Source organism: Melospiza georgiana, chromosome 1 (assembly GCF_028018845.1).
Source record: "Melospiza georgiana isolate bMelGeo1 chromosome 1, bMelGeo1.pri, whole genome shotgun sequence".
NCBI lineage: Eukaryota > Metazoa > Chordata > Aves > Passeriformes > Passerellidae > Melospiza > Melospiza georgiana.
Genome location: NC_080430.1, coordinates 126,457,930 through 126,477,846, shown reverse-complemented (window position 1 = coordinate 126,477,846; position 19,917 = coordinate 126,457,930). Strand labels below are relative to the sequence as shown.

The window sequence follows — 19,917 nt, the reverse complement described above, 5'->3', positions numbered from 1 at the left end:
AAAATTAGATGTACATTATGAAAAACAGGGTGGCTGAGGGCTAGGATGCTTTCTTGTTCAGTCATTAGATATTGTTTCTTAAATACTGCAGCACTTGCCCAAAACTATGGAAATGATGTGCTATATTAAACCTTCTACTTCCACCAAAGGGAGTCACAGCATATTTACTACTAATTTGAAGGCTATTTCTCAACTCTTCAGAAGAATATGATCAACTTTTATTAAAAAATAACAAACTGAGGCAGGGAAGTGTTAAAGACCACATTCTTCTATTAGGAATAGTTCTTCATTCCCAAAAGTATATAAAATTCTTACAATCAGGACTCTTTGCAATATAATTATTATTCATTGTTGACCTAAATTTTGCATTGCTGAGATTATTTCATCTACTGTACTTTTTTAGCTCCCTGATGATTACAGGGATACAAAGCAGCAGTTAGACTAAGGTATCATCTGGATATTAAAATTGCAAAGACAAAGAGAAAGCATTGAAGGTCAAGGAAAGGATTTATGGCTTCATACACAGAAGACTGAATGCTGACCAGTGTTTAAGTATGATTGGAAAATTACACTTAGTGGTCATGAAGATTCTGATTCAATAGAAAAATGCTAATTACTAGGGACAGGGACAACCATAATTTGATAATCCTCAACTGCTCAAGTTGTGTTAATGCAAATGGATGAAAACCTTGAGTGCATCCAACTCTCATCATGGTTGTCATCATGTAGAATGTACCTCACTTAGGATTTGAAATGAAGTTACAGAGCTTTACACAGGAGCACTCTAGCTTATTTTACAATATATTGACTCAATTGACCGAGTATTCTTCTAGCGTAGGCAATGACCCAAAAATGAGAGCATTTGTACTCTGTAAGGCGCCATTGAACCTCTGTTCTGTATAAAGAAGAATCCAAGCTGACTTGCTTTGTTATAGATACCCATTTTCTAGACATCCACATTTATCCAGGACACTCTCATCCAGGATAACAGCCAAATCATAGTAATCATAAAATATGAAATTATTAAGCAACATTTTAGCAACATTTAGGGTTAAATCCTCTATTTGACATAAGCTGCGGCCACAAGAACATAGTCCAAGTACAGATTGTTCTCTTGGTGGCCACAGAGCAGCTGGTGAACTGCCTGTATTGCAGCTCAGCAAATGACAACCTTGTGACTGAATTATTGTTATCTGCCTTTAATTATCACAGCTGAAGCTGAAGACCCAAACCAACAATTCCTCCTGGTTTACAGCTACATGCTACTACTGTGATAGTGGGACATGTAAACTTACAGAGACATTTATTTCAGTGTTTTGGGAAATGGATTGCTTTGAAAGTCCAAGTATTCTTGTGGGTAGATCTTGGATTTTAATCTGATAATGAGACTCTTTTACACATGCTGGTTTGTTGCAGCAATTATTGCACAGAGCTTCCAGTAAGAACGTCAGATACAAGCCAGTAGCTCATCTTTCCCAGATGCCAGAAGCTAAACGTTGCTTTGAAATAAATCCCTGGATAATCCCCCAAAATCACTTAATGATAAAATGTAAGGAGTAAGAACCTTCTTCCTTGTGCTGTAGAAATAGTTTTTCAGGGAAGGGGAAAGGGTGTGGGTGATTAGCTTGGTCCCTCTAGCTGGAAACACCTTCCACCACGTACTTGTTTCATTCTTTGGTGAGGCAAACAAATATGTGACATTTTTTTACTTGCTTGCCACAGAAAATTAACCTGATTTTCAGCTTTTTTCTGAGAAAGGAAATTGCTGCTTCCTCACCTATGTTAAAAGAATTCTATAGAGTCAGGAAAAGCAATAAAGTTATTTGATTTTAAAGGAAATGTTATATCAAATTAGTAAAAGGAATAATTTTACCATTCTGTTAAGAAAAAAGAAAAAAGAAAAAAAAAAAAAAGAAAAAAGAAAAAAGAAAAAAGAAAAAAGAAAAAAGAAAAAAGAAAAAAGAAAAAAGAAAAAAGAAAAAAGAAAAAAGAAAAAAGAAAATTCAGGAGCCTTGCCTTGCCTTTTTCCACCTTCATATATTCACCCAATTAGGTTCCTCATTTGATAGGAATGTGAAGGGAGAAAAAAAGTCACCGATACTTGAAAGAGGGATGCGAATATCTGGGCCTGAGGAGAGGCAGCAAAGACAAAGGATTAAAAATACAAGGACTGGAGTTTAGAGACTAGAAAGCATAAGCAACTTTAAAAAATATAAGGAACTTTATAGCATGAAAAGTTGCTAATATACACAGAGAGGGATAATAATGCAACAGCTCTTTTCTGTTTTGCCTTTCCCTTTTCACAAACTTGAGTGAGAAACAATTAAGTCAGTTTTCATCAATCTTGCTGATGTAGCACTCTGGAGTCAGTGACTTTCCATTCATCTTGATGGCATTAACAAGCCCTAATTGAGGAGAGAGAGGCACTCTCCTCCCTGAGCACGCTGGTTCCTGGCAGCACTCTGGCCCTCTTGCTCACACCATAAAGCAGGTCACACATTATTGGAATACTGGGATCTGCTGGATCACAGACAGACACATGTCAAGCTCAACAACCGCTCTTGTTTTTTTTCAAAAGAGAAAAGTTTGTCTGCCAGCTTTTTGTAATAGAGGAAAGAAAAGGAGGAGAGAGATAATTTTGCGTAATTTGCTCTCTGAAGAGGCTCATTAGTACTCTAGCCTGACAGGAAGCAGAAACTAGGTTTTGCTGTGTGAGACATTCTTTCTGCACAAGTTGTGTGAGGTGTTACTTTTGCCCAGGTTGCCCAAACACAGACCACTCTCTTGCCTAAAAACAGATTGAAAATTTTGCCATCCACTAACAGAGATTTGAGTCATTGTGACTTTGAGTAGTACTAACCCAAACAATCCAAAGAGATTTATTTCAGTCTTCAGAATTAATGTTTTCTATCAATGTGCAACACAACTTTTCTTGTTCAAATGTGTTCCTTTGAACAATACAATCAAATTTGAAGGTAAAAGGAAAGGTGAGGCAGGATGCAGATCAGCTTGCCTCTGAAATGCACTAGAGAGAATTTGAGATTGAAGTATTCTGGTTGCACTTGACACTTTTCCAGAATGAACAGGAAAGTTGCCATTTCAGTATGAAGACTAAATTACATAGTTGGTAACGGCTCCTGGTGGTTGTTGCACAAGAGCACTCAGTAAGGTGTTTCCATGGATTATTTCAGTCATTCAGGCAATATTCAATTTTGAGACTTCAGCTGGCTGACATCACTGCAGACTCAAGCAACTAAAAGTCATTACCTCTTCTTACATGTTAAGAAAACTTTTAACCTGGAATTACCCTGTTGTGCTTGCAGACCTGAGCTCCTTTTATCTCCAGTATGACATTAAATTACCCTTTTAGAATTAAACTGTTCTTTTAGTATGCAATTTTAATAATCTTGCATGGATCTTCATAATAGAAATATGGTGCAAGTAGAATCATAGCATCACAGAATCTTTAAGGCTGGAAAAGGTAAGCAAGTTCATCACGACCAAGTGTTAACTAGGCATCACCATGTTCCCAACTAAACCATAGCCCCAAGTGCCACATCCTCCTTTTTTCTTGAACACATAAGTATAAACTAATCAGGATGGTGTTAATTCTATAACTTTAGAAACAAAATTCTGCTAAAGTAAAGTATTGATATATTTAACACCAGGTTTTTGTTATATACACCAGGAATTGAGGGAATCTTACCCATTTCATCTTAAGTAAATGTGAATTCAAAGGCTGCGTCTTCTAACTTATTCAGGTTGATTATGAATGTAGGAATTTTACTCTAGATTCCACACTTGCCCATCTGTGTATAAAAGATACAGGTCACATCTGGATAAGACTTTACTTACGGCCTCATCCCAATAACTTTGATACAGGAGGGACAGCTGGTGGGTATTGGGCACAGCGTGGCTAGCTGGGCAAGGGAGGGGACTGTCCCACTCTGCTCTGCACTGGGGTGCCCTCACCTCAAGTGCTGGGGGCAGTTTTGTATTAAAAAACCCATTATGGTATTAGAGAGCATCCAAAGGAGAGCAAAAAGATGGTGAAGGGTCTGGAGAAGAAGCCAAATGAGGATCAGCCAAGGTCACTTGTTCTGTTTAGGCTGGAGGAGGCTGCAGGGAGACCTCAGTGCAGTCTACAAGTTCTTTGTGAGGGAGAGAAGAAGGGCAGACACCGATCTCTTCTCTGGTGACCAGTGACAGGACCTGAGGGAATGTCCTGAAGTTGTGTCAGGGGAGGTTTGGGTTGCATCTTAGAGAAAGGTTCTTCACCATGAGTTCTAGGGCACTGGAAAAGTCTCCCTAGGGAAGTGCTCACAGCACCAAGGCTGACAGAATTCAAGTGTTTGGACAACGCTCTCAGGCATATGGTGTGCGGGGCCAGGAGCTGGACTGCACAATGATCCTTGTGGTACCTTCCAACTCAGGATATTCTATCAGTCTGTGATTCTGTGAACAGCACTTCCAAGCGCCAGTGTGGATACTGGGTTCAGTGTCTTCTGCCTTGGTCTTAGAACTGGCTACCAAATGGAATTTTTTTTTTTTTTTTAACAGTTACCATAGTTAGGTTCTGTACCAGCAAATGTTCAGGAAACATATGGGTAATTTGCTGCACCAGTTGATAAAGCAGTCTCCAATATTTTCTGCTTCACAGAGCAGAAGATATTATGCAGATGATCTAGATTAGATCATATTAGGCACATAGTGTTTTTATGGTGCCAACCAACTTGAGTTGTTTGGTTATGTTTGGTTATACTAACCCAAGATTGAGCCACTATGTTGACCTGGGCTGGTTTGGATTTAGTTGTAGCTAAGCACTTCCAAGAACTTCCAAGCACTTCCAAGCATATGACAAATGTGTACCATCACTAATCCTATGGAATCAGAGAGATGGTAGGAGTTTTCTTTGTTGTGTCAGTATGGTTGCAAGACACAGTAGCTTCAGTACTGTCCCAAATTGCACACCTTCTGACTGGCAGCAGATAGTGTAATCATTATCCTGCTAGATACTTGCTGGAACTGGCAAATGAACCTCTCTGTCTTGACTCTCCAACATTGTGTTTTGCAGCCAAGTTCTTTTATTGTTAATGGGACCAAATGCTTAACTCTGTGTTGTCTGAGAAGTAGTTGCAAGGCAAGACAAGAATGATATAATGCTGTTTCCACTTCACAAAATGTATGTTTTATGGTGAGATAGTAAAAATCTGCAGGGGGTGAGATAGTAAAAATTATCTCCGATCCTTTCTAAAGAAAAAAAGAGTTCAGCTTAAGTAGACATCATGGTAATCAAGGAACCAAACCATGTAACGCCCTAGGTTTGCAGCTAAAAACTCTTTCTTAAACTGAACTTGGATTGATTGGCTGAGACCACTGGTATGAAGTTCAACAAGGCAAAGTGCCAGGTGCTGCACATTAGTTACAACCACCCCAATGAGTACTACAGGCTGGGGGGAGAATGGCAGGAAAGCAGTCCAGTGGAAAAGGACCTTGGGGTGCTGGTCAACAGCAGCTGAACATGAGCCAGCTGTGCCCAGGGAGCAAGGGGACCAAAGGCCTGTACCAGCAATAGTGTGCCCAGTCAGGACAGTGACTGTTCCCATGTGTTGGGCACAGGTGAGGTCACCTTTCAAGTATTTTGTTCAGTTTTGGGAGTTGAATCAATTGAATCCAACCTTTGACTGATCTCCACTTAGAGCACAGCACTAAATGCCATGTCAAGAGACCACTGGACATGGCATTTAGTGCTATGCTCTAAGTGGAGATCAGTCTAAGTTTGGACTCAATGATCTTGGAGGTCTTTTCCAGCCTAAATGATTCTGTGATCTGTGCTTCTGTGAGCTGTTATATAGGCAGAGGAAGAACTATATAAGAACTATAAGTAACAAAAACAGCTTAAAAAACCTTCCCAGTCTCTCACTCTCTGAGTATCAGGAGATGTAGCTTCAGCAGACACTTCAGGCCAAGGGAACTCACGCCTACATCCCCTACCTCCCACTTACACATTCAGTGTATCAGCTTTCTTGGGCAAAGCTCTTCCTCATGGAAGACTTGGGGACTGTGCCAATGACTGAACACAGTCATGCCTGAATTGGGGTGAGCAGTTTGAAGCAGAAATAAGTCAGGCACTAAATTAAAAATTACAGAAGAAATTTTCAGATACTTCAATCAATTTCAGCAAGTTTGTATTGGCTTACTAGAAGCTACATTAACAAAGCTAATGGAGAAAATACTGTCAGAACAGAGATATGTACAACCTAAAGCCATCTCAGACCATAAAAGCGCTTAAGTTGTGTTCAGCTTAAATAATTTGTCAGCAAGACTAAAATTATATCAGAGGATGAGGAATCTGCAGGGGCTGAGGAAGGAACAGTATCTGTTAAAAAAGCATGCATTTAGCCTCATGGCATGCATCTCCAATAGAGACATACAATTTGTCATGCCTGGTGGCTGTGATGGAATCCTCCAATGGGGAAAATGAGGGCAGAGGGAATTTAAAAGTAATTTTTGGGTTTCAAGGTAGCAGATTTAGAATCTTTGTGTACCAAAAATAGGACTTGTATATAGTTAGGTCTTTGGGCAAAAGAGCTGTAGGGACATTCGTTGCCCACATCTGCTGATGATGGTGATGGGAGGGATGCAGCACATGTGGCAACAAACTCCATCCTCCCTGTGCAAGCTGCTCTGTGCTTCTAGTCCCTCCACAGCATCTTAAACAAGGATCTGCACCACTACCTTAGATTAAGGAATGCATTTCACAGACACTCCCTTATTGGAGATGCGATGTGAGTTTTCACATGTCAAACATGAACAACATTGACTAGTTCCTGGCAGGACAGCTGTCCAGAGCAGGAAGGGCAGGAATGATGGATTGCTTTCGAAAACCATAGCATTTCTTTCCTCAGAGATCCTTTTGATTCCCAATCTGTTATATCTGGTACAAGGTGAGATGAGATGAGATTGGCAGTGACAATGAGATCCAGCAGTGAGGCTGCAGTGAAGGCAGCTGCAAGAGGCCACTGGCCCAGGCAAGGCCAGAGGCTGGGCAGGAGCTGCTGCCCCTTCTCCCTCCCTCAGCTGGCAGCACCCGGGGGCAGCAGTCAGCTGCAGAGGATGGGAGGGAGATCTGCTGTGGAGAGCCAGAGAGCTGCCAGCCTCCACACCCTCCAGCTCTCACCACGCTGCAGGGAGAGGGCTGCTCTCCAGAAGGCTTCAACTCTGAAGGGAATTGCATATTTGGATTTTTAAACTTTTACTAGGTCTTTGGATGTGATCTAAATGCATGTGTAATAATAGAGAGCTTTCTGGCAATCCCAAGGAGGAGTTCCCTGAAAGTTTCAGAGCAAGCTGTCAGATTGAAGGCGCAGGAAGCCGGGAACTGCAGCGTGCAGAAAGAAGACATGAATAATCAGGGCTGCCAAACCCATGCATATTTTACTCAGAGTGCAGGTTCAGCAGAGCTTAAATGTTTTGTACAGGGTATTTTTATTCTTGTTGAAATATTGCTCTTACACTTTGTTCTTTCTTTGCTGGGTTAGAAACAAGTGAAATTGTGGGAGTGTTCTTGATTCACAAGAGGGCAGCTGTTAAGAGAAGGACAACCACTGGTAGGAATAGCTTAAATTTACAAGATAATACATGTTACCAATACACAGTACTCTCTCATCCCTGTTTGGAGATTTTTTTTGTTCAGCTTGATAAAAAGGTTTAACAAGAAACAAACAAAACAGTGGGAGGTTTCTAAATGCAGATTTGTATGGAAATTAAACAGGTGGTATTGCACGAGCTGCAGTAACAAGGCAGAGCAGGGATGGATTCCTCTTGGGCAGTCCCAAAGTAGATGTAACCAACAGTGTTATTGCTTTGTACAGATGGAGACTTTGAGAGAGGGTTTCAGCTGGATGATCTGGGGTAATTCGGAAGAGCATCTGGGGAAGGACTACAAATGGATTTTCAGAATAGTATTAGCAAGTCTAGTCTTCTAGAAAGTCTTCAAATTGCTGGAAGAAACCCAAAAGTGCTTGGGAAACATACTACTTTCTTCATTTGCATCTCTGCTGCGATACCTAAATTTAGAGTGATGTTTAGGGATAAAAAAGTAAGAAAAGAAAAGCACCTTATTATATGGGGGGTAGAGGGGAAGAACAATAAGGATTTCTGTGCTCTGAGGTAAGTCCATGGACAAGACAAAGCGGGATTCAGAAAAAGGCCAGCTTTCATTATACACCCTCAGAGGAGAAGCTCTGATGTTAGATGCAAGACTTGTACCATACATCCAAAGATGTTGGACAGATTTGATTATCAGAACAACCTTAGACAACCTTAAACTTGTTCTTTAGATCAGGGGAATCTGTAGGTAGTCAGAAACATGAAGCATCTGCAATGCCTACATTATAGCCAGCAAGTTAAGATCTCTCATGCAAACATTCATAAGTCAAGAAGTTAGATTTATCACTAATCCCACTATGGCATTTGCTGGATACAGGATTTATGAGGTGGACCTCTGACATTTCAAATATTCTTATACAGAAATGTCCACATTATCTTCTGGAAGCCCATCACCTGCATGTCTGTGGGAGTTAGTGTACCCACATTTCTTCTCATTGCAATTAAATAAAACAACAAACCCAATATGCAAATACTTGTCCTTTTTTACTTTTTTGGTATTCTGATATCCCTTTTACCTCTCAACCTGCAATTCATAAAATTCACACTGCCAACTGCCTTGCTCCAGGAATGAGTGACATACATGTTAAAGGAGAGTATGAGAAGTCTAAGTTTTCCTTAGGAATAGCAATCACCACCTGTATGATCTACAGATGTTTGAGAGCATATATTATACCCATGCCATCTTCTGAGAAAAGCCAGAATCTCAGCTGTCTCTCAGGAGAAGGCAAGGGCCCAGAGGTTTGCTCTACCCTCCAGACAGATCTGCATTTTTTCTTCATCTTTAAAAAGAAGCATCTCTAAAGCAAGTTCAGAAAACATAATTATTTATATTTTACTTGCAAGTTAATGGAATCAACCACCAGATTTTTTCTGGGACTTGATCTTCTATGTCTCAGAGTTATGAGATTTCATTTCTGTTCTTAAAAGCTTTACCACAAACTTAGCTTAGTGTTTCAGAAACACCTTTCAAATATTTTTAATTTTCATGGTCCTGATTTCAGATTTTGGAAACCTATTTAAGGGTGTGGAGACTCACTGGTTGGCCTAAAGTTCAGGAGGAAATAAAAGAATCCAGAATCATGACAAGTGAAGAAGCAGTTGCCAGGGCACACCAGCCTGAGGTCTCCAAATGTCACAGCCCAGCAGTGGGACTGGGTAGAATGGTGCCAATACTCACTCAAGGAAACAGCACATCTGTTGTTGCTGGCAAATCTGACTCCTTCAACAAAATGGCCATTTGCAATAGCACCCTCAGTTCTGAGTGAAGTCTGAAGCCACAGTCACAAGTGGGGGAGCATCAGCTTGGTGCTGGGCACTGAGCACAGGAAAAAGGATCTGATTTTTCTCCTGCTCACCTCCTTCCCCAAGGGAGAGAAAAATACCACTGAAAACCAATTGGCCTCTTGAACTTTCAAGAAATTTGAAGACTTTCTAGAAGACCAGACTTACTGATGCCAGTATTTTGTAAGGTCATTGTGTCACATTATGAGTACTGAAGCTTTAGTTATACCTTTTCCTGACTAAGCAGAAGTCCAAGGCAATTCACCTGTTTCAAATGTTAATCACAAATGAGAATAGCAGCTTTGTGAGCAGAGATAGCATTCCTTTACCTATTCTTGTCTGCTCCAGAATCAGATCACCTTCCTTGTAGCTACCCTGGGGCCTCAGAACAAATTCCCAGTCTGGTACCTAGCCAGACAAGCATTCAGAAAGGTTTTTGCTTTGCCTAAGTTGCAGCAGTATCAGAATGTGATATGGTCCCTCCTTCCTAACATGAGGCTGGTTATAGCCCATCTTCTCTGTAGGTGTTACTGTGCCTGAACAGAAGGAAAAATCTCCATTGCTACAGCTTTGCCAGGAATACACATTTCTTCTTACTATGAATATTGCCACATGTGCCAGTAACAATCCCATACAGAGGCCAGGTTCCTTTTAAAGAAGTGTCCAAGGGAAGTCATTGTCAATTCATCAGCTGTGGGATCGAGCTTGGGTGTCTTTTCATGTTGGTTTTTATCCAAAGAGTAGCACAGCTATGGAGACAGCTGTGTAAGCACAATACACTGCTGCTCATTGGTAGTCACCAGCTTGACATCCAGAGCACTCAAAGGAGTTTTACTCTGTTGCCCTCCTGGGGCAAGGAGGAACTTGAGGAAGAAGCCTCCTTGCAAACAGTCCTAACTGTTAACTCTGCTTTTCACACTCGAGAGTAAGATGTGGTTTTACTTTGGCAATTCCATCCTTACATGAAGTACAGGGAAGGTTTAGCACAATGCTCAATTGAAAGGTCTCCTAAGTGGCAGATCTTCACTGCAGGAATAAACATCCTCTTTCTCACATACTCTAGTGGAAGAGGTCATTGCTCCTGCAAGCTCGAAAGAGCCAAAGGGAGGTTACTATTGTGCTTATTTTTGTAAAAAGCAGTTTATCTCAAGTAGATCTCCACCTTTGGTCTGAGTCACAGAGTAAGATTTAACCCATCATTGCTACCTTCCCATCTACTAGTTTCCCCTGCACAGCTGCTGCTTTGCTGTTACACTTCATAGAACCAAAAATTCTGTGATCACTTCAGCATATCCTGCATCAGGAACTATCCTCAAATGTCACAGCACCCCAAGACCACATTGCAGACAGTGTGTCATTGTTATTTGCAGACTTGAGCTGCATCAGCTCATATCAGGATTGAGAAATGAATTTTCTTTGTCAGCATTTCCTGTACTGGACCCTCACCAGCTTCCTTTTCTTGGTTTACCTCTTGACTGCTGTGGTTTCTTCAAAATTTCTGCTTATTTTGAAAGAGGTTTCTATACTTGTGAAGATGCCCTTGTTTCTGGTGGTATGAGATCAGATCAGTGTCAATAACCACGGGGCTGTTTAGCCAGATTGCCCAGCTCTTGCTGTCAAGACACTTCTGCAAGTGACATGAATCTCTTGCTTAAACTTCCAGGCTCACAAACCTCACAGATTTCTTCATGACCATTGAGAACTCCAGTCTTTATCAGCAGACTGCTTGCATTTGCCCCAGAGAGCAGGGCATGATTTGTCTTAGATGACATCAGTGCCATAAGTTTATCTCTTGGTACAGAAGTCTCTCCTGAGGGAAAGGATACCATTGGTAAGATACTTTCCAAGAGAGAGACATAAGTGTTCTCCCAGATAGCTGCTTGTTGAAGTAAACATTCAAGTCAACCCACAAACTGGCTTTCCTCTTGCATTTTTGAGTCATAACATTCACAAGATACCTACAAATAGCTCAGATTCACTTTAAATAACTGCAAGTAATTGTGTGCCTGGGGAGGGTACACTTGTCTGCTCCAAATTGATTTGCGTGGAAAGGTGCTTCTGCTCCCCCCAAAAACTCTTCCAAAATCACAAGCATTGCAGACAGCTGTTAATACCAAGGACCAATTGCCTCTCCAGACTGTAATTTTGAATTAAAGGTTCTATTCCCCCTCCAAACAGAGGAATGCTGGTTGTAGTAAGCTGCGCACAGAATAGTTTCCAAAAGGCAAGGAAAGCACAAGCAAGAGCTGACTTCAGCTGCGTCACATCCTTTCTATCTGACCCACTGCAACAATCCTCAGCTGGTACTTTCAGTTCTCATTATTTAAATGCTGGATTTGAGTTTTCATGTTCCTACCATCTGCTCACACACAATACAGAGCTTCTCAAGCCAATAATCTGAAGTAAAAATACCTCAAGATAACGACACAAACTTGAAAGACCTCAGAATTTCCTTTTAAAGAACACTTGAGCATGTGACATTCTGCAAAAACCAGCCAAGGAAGGCATCAGCTGCTTCATAAATAGAATATAGTTTTATTTAATTTGAGATTAGGCCAAAGTCAGTGAATGTGCAAAAAACTTTTAAAAGAATAGGCCAAATCTAAGATTAGATATTCTAGTCCCCACAGACTGACATCTTAAAGGGACAATGGGGTAACTAATTATACATGTAAAACATGCTCAGCTCTCAGAGCAATCCAGGCTGGGGACACACTGCCGAGGGAGAAGCCCTGCAGAAAAGGCTCTCAGGGTCCTGGTGGGCAGTGAGCTGAGACCTGGCAGCAGAAAGGTCAGATGCATCCTGCCCTGTATGCCAGAAGCACAGCCCTCAGGAGCTGATGGAAGTGATTGTGCCCCTCATCTCTGCAGTCATTAGGGTGTATTCAGCACCCAGTTTTGAGGTGTGTTCAGCAGAGGACCCACAGGATCCTCAGGGGTCTGGAGCACTTGCCCTGTGAGAAGAGGCTGTGAGGCTGGAGTGGCACATCCTGGCTCAGCTTTGGGAGTGCTTACAAACAGCCCTCAGCCCCATGGGAGAGTGACCCAGGAGCTGGAACCAGGCGGTGAATGGTGGGAGGATGAGAAATTGTGAATGAAAGCTGAAGGTAGAGGGGTTCAGAGAGAAGGTAAGGAGACCCTTTCCCCCTTGGCACAGCTGGGCAGGGGGGTGTATTGCCCAGGGAAACTGCTGGCTCCATGCTGGGAGTTTGCTGATCCACAAAAGGGCACAACTCTAAGCAGCCTGATGTGGGCTCAGAGGTGAGCCTGCCTGAGTGGAAGGATGCACAGGAGACCTCCTCACTTCCCTTCCCTTACAAATGCCCCTATGATCTTGCAATCCTATATGAATAACTCTTCTATAGCACTGTTATTTACAAAGACAACAAGGAGAAAAATATGTGCTCCAAAATATCGATGCCTAGAAACCAGCACAGCAATTCCTGAAAATCCACTTAAAGAGAATTTCAGGGGCTGGACCATGCACTTGTTAGCTGCTTTTTGTCATTGGAATAGCACGTTACAGAAAAAGGAAGGTCTAAGAACTTGCTTGACTGCTTTCTGATAGTTATTCTGTGAACTGAAGTATGACAGGATGAGTCAAGATGGATCTATTATGTCAGGCCTGTGCACAACTTGCCTCAAACAAATTAATGTCTGAACAGCACAAGCAGAAAAGAAATTAAGTGTCCAGGGAATTTTGGTAAGGCAATACTAGAGCTTAGGTTCATGCCATAACTACTCAAAATGCTCGTCATTAGGGCATGGTTTGTCTGAAGTCATGGGAGTAAAAGGGAGAGAAATCCTCTGTTTTGTTATTTTTCTTCTCACAGAACGCCATATCCCATCTCCATTACATAAAAGCATATTACAGATATATTGTTAAATTGATTCAGGGGTTGCAAGGACAAGCAGGTCCCAATCAAGGAAGCAATTTTATTGCCTTAGCCTTCTATAACCCCAGCGTTCTCTCTTTGCATTCCACTTCTTCCTGTAGTTCTGTATTTCTCTAGAGGAAATTTCTGATTGCAGGGGTGCTGAAAGCAAGCTAAATTATCCCAATAAGTCTTTTGGATCTGAAAGTCTAGGAACTGAGCTCTGTCCATTTGATACAGTGGACTGAAATGAAAGAGTGGGGGTGAGAACATTAATTTTTGTATGTTGAGCTTGAGCCTCCCTTTTTATTCTGAGAGGTAATTTGATTTAATTATTTGCCTTTCAGGCAGAGTGTTCTTGAACGACAAAAATAATTAAATAAAAACAAGTGAGTGATCTTTGTGCTAGTAAGGGCATATGAATAATAGCACTATGACCCACTGGCAGAGGAGGGGAAGGGGAAGAAGAAAAACACTGGTCACTGGGACTCACTCTTCATTGGTCATCCCAGAGCATCATGTGGCCACGGCTCCTTTTTAAAGATAAGTGCTCTTCTCCTGGAGCTCATTATATTCTCCAGTCCTGCACTTCTGTTTGAACCTGTGGAAGGCATCTTTCTAGCCTGACAAGATGTGTGACCATTTTGTGGGCACCTGGAAGCTCCTTTCCAGTGAAAACTTTGAGGACTATATGAAAGAACTGGGTGAGAATTGCTATTTCAACTTCTTGTATCTGGAACAGGGAAGGAATGCCAGTTTTGATCTTTACTCTTTACTTGCTTTTTCTGGCTGTGCTGTTTGTCAAGGGGGGTTTAATCCAGTGTTTTGATCAGATAGTCTTAAACTGGAGAATTCGTCTGTTTCAATAAGTGGTGTTAAAATCCTAAAAAGCAGAAAAACTTTACTTGCTGGGAATAATTTCAGGTAAGTCAAGTCTATGTATGCTTTATTAGTAGTTTTATAAATGGAAGTAAAACACATCACTGGATTATTTTGTGTGAATTTGCTTTTATCCTTGGACATGCAAATTGGTGTGATGCTAGAAAGCAGCAAGTTCCCTAATGTCTATGAGCAACACACCTAAACAGCTTTAAAATGCTGCTGGATTAGGACACCAGTTAATTGCCATGGCTATTATATTAAATGAAACTCTGTAGCTGGCTCCAGTGGATATTAATAAAGACAATTGCATGGATTCATGTAGATACTTGCAAGATTTGATGTCTAACACTTTTCTCTAAAGGTGTAGACTTGTAACTTAGAATTAAAATTGGGATTTAAAAGGTTTCAACATTCTGTTAGTGTGGAGGAAGCAGGGGGTGACTTGCACTGATTCAATTACCACATGCTAAAAGCTGGGGGGGTTATTTGCAGTTCAGGGGTAAAATACTTACTGTGACTTATCCTGACAGCTTTCAATGAGTGAGACTTGCACTCTTAATCTTTACTCCAGATTTTACTCAGGACATAGTACTTGCCAGCTATTTCTTAATCATTTCCTTACATTCAACCTACCCACTTGTAAATATAAAAAGCTTGGGGTTTTTTCCTTGTTTGTTTGTGTTGTTGCTTTTGTGGCTCAGAAACTGTTATATATTCCTGCTTATTTACATTTAGATACAATTAGCATACAATTTATTGTACAAGCTACTAAAATTATTCTGAGCAGGTCTATGTGCAAATATCTGGCATTCATATATAATCTCAGTCTTCAAAATATTACTTTTACTGTTTTGACAATGACAGAGAACTTCCTTACAGCAACCCACCCAACTTGGTCTATAGCAGAACCAAGTAAGATTTTAGAAAAGAATCTCTCTAAAATAGAATTATTAACACTCAGAAGACAATAGCAGAAAAATCACGGAGGGATTTTTTTTTTTCCAACGTATAAGACAAAAAGATTGAGGAAAGATAAAAAATTCATAGTGCCCTATCTTATTTACAGGAGTGGGGTTTGCTACCAGGAAGATGGCTGGTGTGGCCAAGCCTAACGTAACTATCAGCATCAATGGTGATGTGATTACCATCAAAACAGAAAGTACCTTCAAAAACACAGAGGTCTCTTTCAAGCTGGGTGAAGAGTTTGATGAGACCACAGCAGATGACAGAAAAACAAAGGTGAGTCCCGAAATGGCATTTTGCAAATACATCTCTCAGAAGGGATGTGGGAGCAGCAGGGCAGAGCTGTGATTTTGAATCCAGTGCAGAAATGCTGCCTCCACAGGTAAGACTGCTGAGGGTGCTTTGTGCTTTGTGCTGTTTGGACCTGGAGAGTCTTCTCCTGAGACCAGAGCGCCCTGATAAAGCAGCCACACTTTGTTTTTTCACTTTGGTAGAATGTCATAACCCTAGAGAATGGTGTGCTGAAGCAGGTGCAGAAGTGGGATGGAAAAGAGACTATCATAAAGAGAAAGGTGGTGGATGGGAACCTGGTGGTGGTAAGTTAATTTTTGTTACTTAATCGCTGAATTCAGTGTGCAGAATTCATGTTTAGCTGATGTATGCCTTTGGATTCAAACAAAGGGAGGGAAAGCATCTGAGAGGGCTCTGTGCACTTGGTGAGAAGTCTCTCTGATTGAGCCTAGAGCGTAGGTTAAAACTGAAAAGTTGTTAAACTTATGGAATGGTATGAAGGTGCCTGTTCTCCATAGCAAGACATGGTTGGGACATGTAGGAAGAAAAACCCAACATCCTTATGAGGGAAACATATATTTCAGAACCTTTAAGTCCTGGACAGTATAGAGGAAGCATTAGCAAAGCCCACATTAAATAAGTCCACTCTATGCTGATGCAAAATACTCCTGTTCATCCTCAGCAGAGGCTTAGAGCCCTCTGTGGGGATCCTGCTCTGCATCACCAACAACTTTGTTAATAATGTGATGTTAGAGCAAGGAAACCTGTGTCCAAGCTCTGTTGGTTGGTTTTACCTGGTCAGACTACTGTGCTTGACCTGGTGCCAGGAAGGCCCACATACAGTCTGGGGCTTCCCAGCTCTGCTCTACAGTTTTAGAAAACACACTTTGAAGAATCTGGGACAGGACTAAATCTATGTTCATAAAAGGCGGCTGAGATTCCTACATGCTGCAAAACTATACACATACACAAAATTCCTGAAGAGTTCTGCCCTCCCCTAAGGAAAAATAATATGTCCATAAACTCAATACTTAAATTCCTTTGGATAGAGACCAGAGGAGAAGAAATAGAAATCGTTTTTAATAACAACTTCATTAAGAAAGACTGAACAAACCAGAGTTTGATCTAACTGAAAAATAGATGAGGACAGAGCCCAACATGCAGAGGCTGACACTGGCAGCTGCAAGTCTGAAAGCTCTCTGTGTGCGCATGAGTTGTGCTCACGTGTGTGAAGACAACCACAGCTGCAAAAGGTGAAGGGAAAAAAGGTTAATGCCCAGCTCCAGGGACCAGTAAGCCTCCACAGAAGTCCCAGGAGCCTTCTGTAGAGATTTTAAAGAAAAGATTAGAAATCTCCCAGGGGTCAGTACAGCAATTCTTGAAAATTCTTTCACTCCTGTGCTTGTTTTCCAGTCTTCTGTTGCTGAAGCTCTCAAAACTGAGTTCCACTCTTTTAGCAATTGCCTTTAGAGGCAGAGAAATGCAATTTTTTCTTAAACTGGTTCCCAATAGATAAGTAATTCTCTGCCTTCAGACTAACAAACATTTAGTAAGAGTTAAAAGCTTACTGAATTATCTTTTCTTTCCAGGAATGCACCATGAATAATGTTTCCTGCAAAAGAACCTATGAAAAAGCATGAAGAAGCCACCTTCACCCAGGACTAATGCTTAAAGCTGGAGTAAAACAACTTAACCAAAGGAGAAAAGCCCCACAAATCTGTTTTAAAGAGAACTGTACTTTTTTCAGATATATCCCAAAGCAGTTACACGCATTTAAACTAATTTGTTGTGCCTATTCAATAAAATGTTCTGCTTTCTACAACATGTGCTTATGCTGGAGTTTGTCAGGGCTTGGGCTTGGGGGCCATGCAGTGTGAGAAGGGTGCTGGGCAGGAAAGCATCACATGAGAGGCACTGCCACACTCAGCCATGTCACCCATCTCCCTGAGGAGAGAGCACCAGAGCCAGTGCAGGGAGTGGCACTTGTGTCACAGTGACAGGTGGACACCTCAACACTCATCTGGGAGTTCTGAGTGGGGGCTGTCCCTGCAAGGAGCCTGTGCTCAAGGCAATGGGGCTGCTCTGCTCAGCTTCCAGCAGAGCTGGTTGTTCCTGGGGCAGGGAGCAGGATCATCTGTGGATGCCCAGTTTTGGCTTCCAGACATGAGCAGGGTACCAGGCACTTCCTCTGTGCACAAATGCAGACAATTTTAAACCAGGAGACCATTTGAAGCAGCTTGATCTTATCCTTTTTTCACCTGATCTTATCCTTTCTTTACCTCAGCTGTGAAATTATAGCACTTAGAGCTTTCACCTGTGATTATTTTGTCAATGTGCCCGTCTTGACCATCTCATTTTGACCTAGGTAGGCTAAAAGCCTGGAATTAATAACCATAGCTTTAAAAATACTCAGGTTGACTAAAAGTCTGTACAAGTTTGTTGGTGGAACAACCTCCTTTATTCCCTGCATGCATTTTCTACCAGCTCATTAGGCTTGATCAGTCTTGGGAGCATGAACCTTTCCAGATGCAAAGCCCTTTGGTACACCATGTTTTTCAACTCTGCTTATATCTGAACTGCCGTCTTCTACTGCCCATAGGCCTGATGTCCTATTTCAAAACTTTGCATCTACAGAAGCCATGACTTCTACACCTGGGAGGGCTTAAATTGAGGACAAAAAAAAAATCGAGATTTCTAGAGAAAACCTGAAAATATGTGTAAAAGTGTGTGTCTTATCCACTAAATGGGGAAATTAGTGATTAAGATCTCTGATCTAGAGTGATTAAGATCTCTGAACCAAATTCCACATATTCCTGACATTCCCAAAGTCAGCTGTCAGAGGTGATGGCTGAGTCCCTACTGCTAGCAGCAGAGACCTTTCATACACTTGAACTTTCCACTGAATTACTCGGGTTGTTTCCAAGTTTTTGCACTATTTATACAACAGGATAGGGAAATGGAAGGACTTTTGCATTGTACATGAGCTGAGGAGTTATTTAAAAGCAATGCCAAAGACTATCAGTAAATTCTGCAGAAAGTGTTTTGATAACCATGAACAAACAACTCCTGTGTTTTAACCTTGGCTTCATTGCTTGTGAAATCTCACCAGTTTAGAGAACAGCAGCTGCATATGGGATGGAAGAATGCTTCAGAGTATATACATGTACAACTCCATATATATACACTCCATACTAAATCTACTTAGCACTTAACAAAACCAAAATTATTTATGACAGGTAAGACACAACTACACTTTAGAGGTAGAAAATCTATATGAGAGTGATGGTTGTAAGAAGCAGAATCATTGATTTAAATAAACTACATATAAGCATTAAATATCTGCTCATAATATTCTATCATCCACAGATTTGGAAATACTCTGTCAGAGGTAAAAGTTCCAATATTTTGATATTCATATAGCAGATTTTATTTTCCAGAAATCTTACATTCTGAATGCAGCCAGCACTTACAATTATAACATTCACAGCCTAACTTTTCAGCAAAGGGTAATCTCTTCTAAAAGCATCACCCTTTATTTTCATACCTGGTGAATGACTTTGAACTTTGTGAATTAATCAAGACACTTAAAACTTCTATTTTTGGAAATTTCAATAAAGTGACATTCTGTCTATAAACCTGAACAGGGATAGCTTCATTAGGAAGTATTAGTGATGCTTTTCCTAGAATATGAACACATTTGGAATTTAGTCTCTGAAGAAGGACAAAATTTATTATCTGGGAATAGCAGCAGTCTAGGGACTGCTTGAATAAACAGAGGTGATTCCACTCTGTCAGCAAAAGGTGTGTGCTCTCAGACCCAGATGGAGGTGGGACACACATTTCTAAGGGCTTAAGTCAGATCAGTGCCTTGTCCTCACCTGCAGAGCAGCACAGGTCTCCCTCTCTCTCCTGTCATGCTGAACTATGGTCCAAAAGTCAGTAACCACCCCAGAGCATTCCTTTCTGCCAAAGAAGGATCCTACTAAACCCCTACAAACCCATGGACAGCACACTTATCACAGCAGGCACCTTGGATGCTGCAAGGAGGAGATCTCTGCCCCTCTCCACGTTCACTCACCACTCCTTTACAGGTTTCTTGGACAACAAAAGGGAAAGGTGACTCACACCCGCAGATTATTGGCAATTCAGCAGAAAGATGAAAAAAGGCTTATTCTGATCATTGACCTATCAGTTGTTTTTCTCATTTTCTTTTAACTATTTGTTTCCATTGGAAAGAGCTGGAAGGACTTCTGTGTCCTGGCCAGTCAAGCCCTGTGTGTGCAGGGCAGCCTGGACTGGTTCCCCCAGCCCAGTTGTCCCAGTCTGGTTTTGTAGGATGCTCCAGCTAAGGGACAAGAAGCTCTTTGCGCCCTCCAATGTAGCTACAGGGAAAAGGGAGGCTGCTGGCCCCATGTTCAGGATGGATCCTTCAGCTTCATAGAGTCAATGCTAA

General features: G+C 41.3%; 1 protein-coding gene across 1 annotated transcript; it reads left to right on the top strand.

Annotated features, from left to right (window-relative positions):
* The first annotated feature begins 13,891 nt into the window (after positions 1 to 13,891).
* LOC131094630 (fatty acid-binding protein, adipocyte) lies at positions 13,892 to 17,286 on the top strand. The gene is made up of 4 exons (XM_058042280.1): positions 13,892 to 14,032; positions 15,277 to 15,449; positions 15,668 to 15,769; positions 17,054 to 17,286. The coding sequence occupies exons 1-4, from the start codon at positions 13,960 to 13,962 to the stop codon at positions 17,102 to 17,104; spliced, it is 399 nt and encodes a 132-aa protein (XP_057898263.1). The 5' UTR covers positions 13,892 to 13,959; the 3' UTR covers positions 17,105 to 17,286.
* Positions 17,287 to 19,917: the final 2,631 nt, after the last annotated feature.

Bases quoted from the DNA above. Each gene is read 5' to 3' on its own strand.
- LOC131094630 (XM_058042280.1), top strand. From the start codon at position 13,960: ATGTGTGACCATTTTGTGGGCACCTGGAAGCTCCTTTCCAGTGAAAAC. The intron at 15,450-15,667 runs GTGAGTCCCGAA...TCACTTTGGTAG, and splicing joins CAGATGACAGAAAAACAAAG to AATGTCATAACCCTAGAGAA. The intron at 15,770-17,053 runs GTAAGTTAATTT...TTTTCTTTCCAG, and splicing joins TGGATGGGAACCTGGTGGTG to GAATGCACCATGAATAATGT.